General features: G+C 32.5%; 1 protein-coding gene across 1 annotated transcript; it reads left to right on the forward strand.

The window, feature by feature from the left end:
* The first annotated feature begins 1,208 nt into the window (after positions 1-1,208).
* On the forward strand, positions 1,209-1,789 carry LOC105561581. The gene is made up of 2 exons (XM_012011683.1): positions 1,209-1,526; positions 1,600-1,789. Exons 1-2 carry the CDS (start codon positions 1,238-1,240, stop codon positions 1,785-1,787), a joined length of 477 nt encoding a protein of 158 aa, XP_011867073.1. The 5' UTR covers positions 1,209-1,237; the 3' UTR covers positions 1,788-1,789.
* Positions 1,790-2,227: the final 438 nt, after the last annotated feature.

Raw genomic sequence — 2,227 nt, forward strand, 5'->3', positions numbered from 1 at the left:
GCTTTAATTTAAAAAAAAACGAACATAATTTTTACGATGATTTTTCACGGAGTTACCGTCAGTCAAAGTTGACCAATTTTTGCATAAAATTTTTCTATGCCATATTTCTTTTGAGCAGTGTAGTATATAGAGGCTTGTACCAATATTCTGCATTAAGTTCATTTAATGCTCTTTTTACACCGATTGCTTATATATTATTCTTTTAAAAAATGAATATAGGAAAAGTATAAAAACAATGGGAAAATAATATTTTATACGGATATCAAAAGAATTGAAAAAAAATTAATAGGGTATTTTTGTAAGAAATTTATACATGGTTCACCTAAATGTTTGCTTCTGTTCTAAATAGTATAATACTATGAATAAAATAATTAAATTATAAAATAATAAAATTTATATAATATTTATACTAATTTAGTGCAAATATCTTATTTTTTATATGATTCCCTTGCAAGATATGTAGATATATTACTTTGTTTTATTGTTAGTAACAAAACTTTTAAATTTTATAGGGTATTGGTATGATCTTTGTTCTGTGTGAAAGTCGCTCAAGTAACATGTATAAAGCTATTTGGGAAAAAATTATCGAATTAGTATCACCTCTTAAACAAAATTTAAAGTTTATAATGAGTGACTATGAAGCGGCTGCCATGAAAGTAATAAATGAACAATTTCCAACAGCAGAGGCGCATGGTTGCTGGTTTCACTTTAATCAGGTACAATTTATTTAAAAAATATATATTGTTAACTATTAAGATTTGATTATTTACATCATTAAAAATCACTGTGAGAAAGCTTTATGACGCGGACTTATAAAAAAAGATATTTTTTAATGTTATTTTGATACACTTCGTCCAGAAATAATATCAGGAGATTTACGCCAAATAAGTTCAACGTTGCGTTACTTGTAATGTTATAAAATAAAACTAATAATAGTAACGAGTTACTTTTATCAATGGAAAATAATGAAACATAATTATAATACTCACATGTTACTATGTTTTCATATTTATTTGGTGTAAATTCCCTAATATTGTTGTTTTGTGTGGAGCGCTTACAGTTGGTGCAAGATATTACTGTCTCTTTTCATATTAATGAATGTGAAATTCATTATCTACAGCAAATAGACTCTTTTGAAATTATACCCACAGTAGTTGCCTGTATAATTATTTGAATTGATCATAATTAATAAAAATATTTATAGGCACTATTACGTCAGTAGCGGCGATTAGGTTTAATGGATGCACCAAGAACTGTGTTATCTATGACTATGACTATGGCCTTGATTCCTTCCGATTGCTTTGAGAAAGCATTCTTCGTTATACAGCTTGAAGCTTGTCAAATTTCAGAAAAATATCTTGCTGTAAATAATTTTCTAGATTATGTACAAAGAACTTGGTTACCAATATCATCGAAAGTTAGTGTTTCTAACTGTCCTTCAAGAACGAATAACATAACAGAAAGCTTCCATAATATAGCAGGAAAAAAATTCAGCAAATCTCATGGAAACGTATGGGACTTTTTAGGTAATGTTGCTTAGGTAATTTATTTCCTTTCATGAAGAAATGAACAAATTTGATATAATTATTCTATTTGCAGATAATTTAAGGAAATTGATTATTGATGAAGAACTAAAATTAAAACGTCTACAGGCTGGCGAAATAAGTGGAAATCGTTCGAGTATTAGAAACAAAAGACGGGATTCTAAAATACTCGAAGCTCAAGGAGCTTATGCATCTGGCAGGTCAGATAATAACAGTGAACTCTATACATACTGGAATGAGTGATCTATAGTTCTGGCTGTTGCCGAGAAAGAGGTGCGTTGGGTGAATCCTTGTCTCCTTCTAGTACTACCTGATTGGATAATCGCATATAAGTGACGCCCTTCTCGTTTTTTATATGCTATCCAATCAGATAGTACTAGAAGGAGACAAGGATTCACCCAAACGCACCTCTCTCTCGGCAACAGCCAGAACAATAGATCACTCATTCCAGTATGTATAGAGTTCACTGGATAATAATAAATTATATTAATTTTCTGAACTATGACAAATATATAAATGAGTAGGGGAGAATAGGGTGTTCTAAACCCAGGAGCTCCGAGGGGGGAGCGGGGCGGGGAGGTACTCCGTGGCGAGGGGAGCGTGGTGAGGAGGGGGTACTCCGTGGCGAGGGGGAGCGGAGAGGGGGTACTCCGTGGCGAGGGGGAGCGGAGAGGGGGTACTCC

Source organism: Vollenhovia emeryi, unplaced genomic scaffold (assembly GCF_000949405.1).
Source record: "Vollenhovia emeryi isolate VEMERY1.0 unplaced genomic scaffold, V.emery_V1.0 DF945270.1, whole genome shotgun sequence".
In the NCBI taxonomy this organism is placed as follows: domain Eukaryota; kingdom Metazoa; phylum Arthropoda; class Insecta; order Hymenoptera; family Formicidae; genus Vollenhovia; species Vollenhovia emeryi.

What these genes read in the sequence shown, in the direction of transcription:
- LOC105561581 (XM_012011683.1), top strand. Translation starts at nt 1,238, where the DNA reads ATGGATGCACCAAGAACTGTGTTATCTATGACTATGACTATGGCCTTG. An exon ending in AAACGTATGGGACTTTTTAG is followed by an intron (nt 1,527 to 1,599) that starts GTAATGTTGCTT and finishes TTCTATTTGCAG; the next exon opens with ATAATTTAAGGAAATTGATT.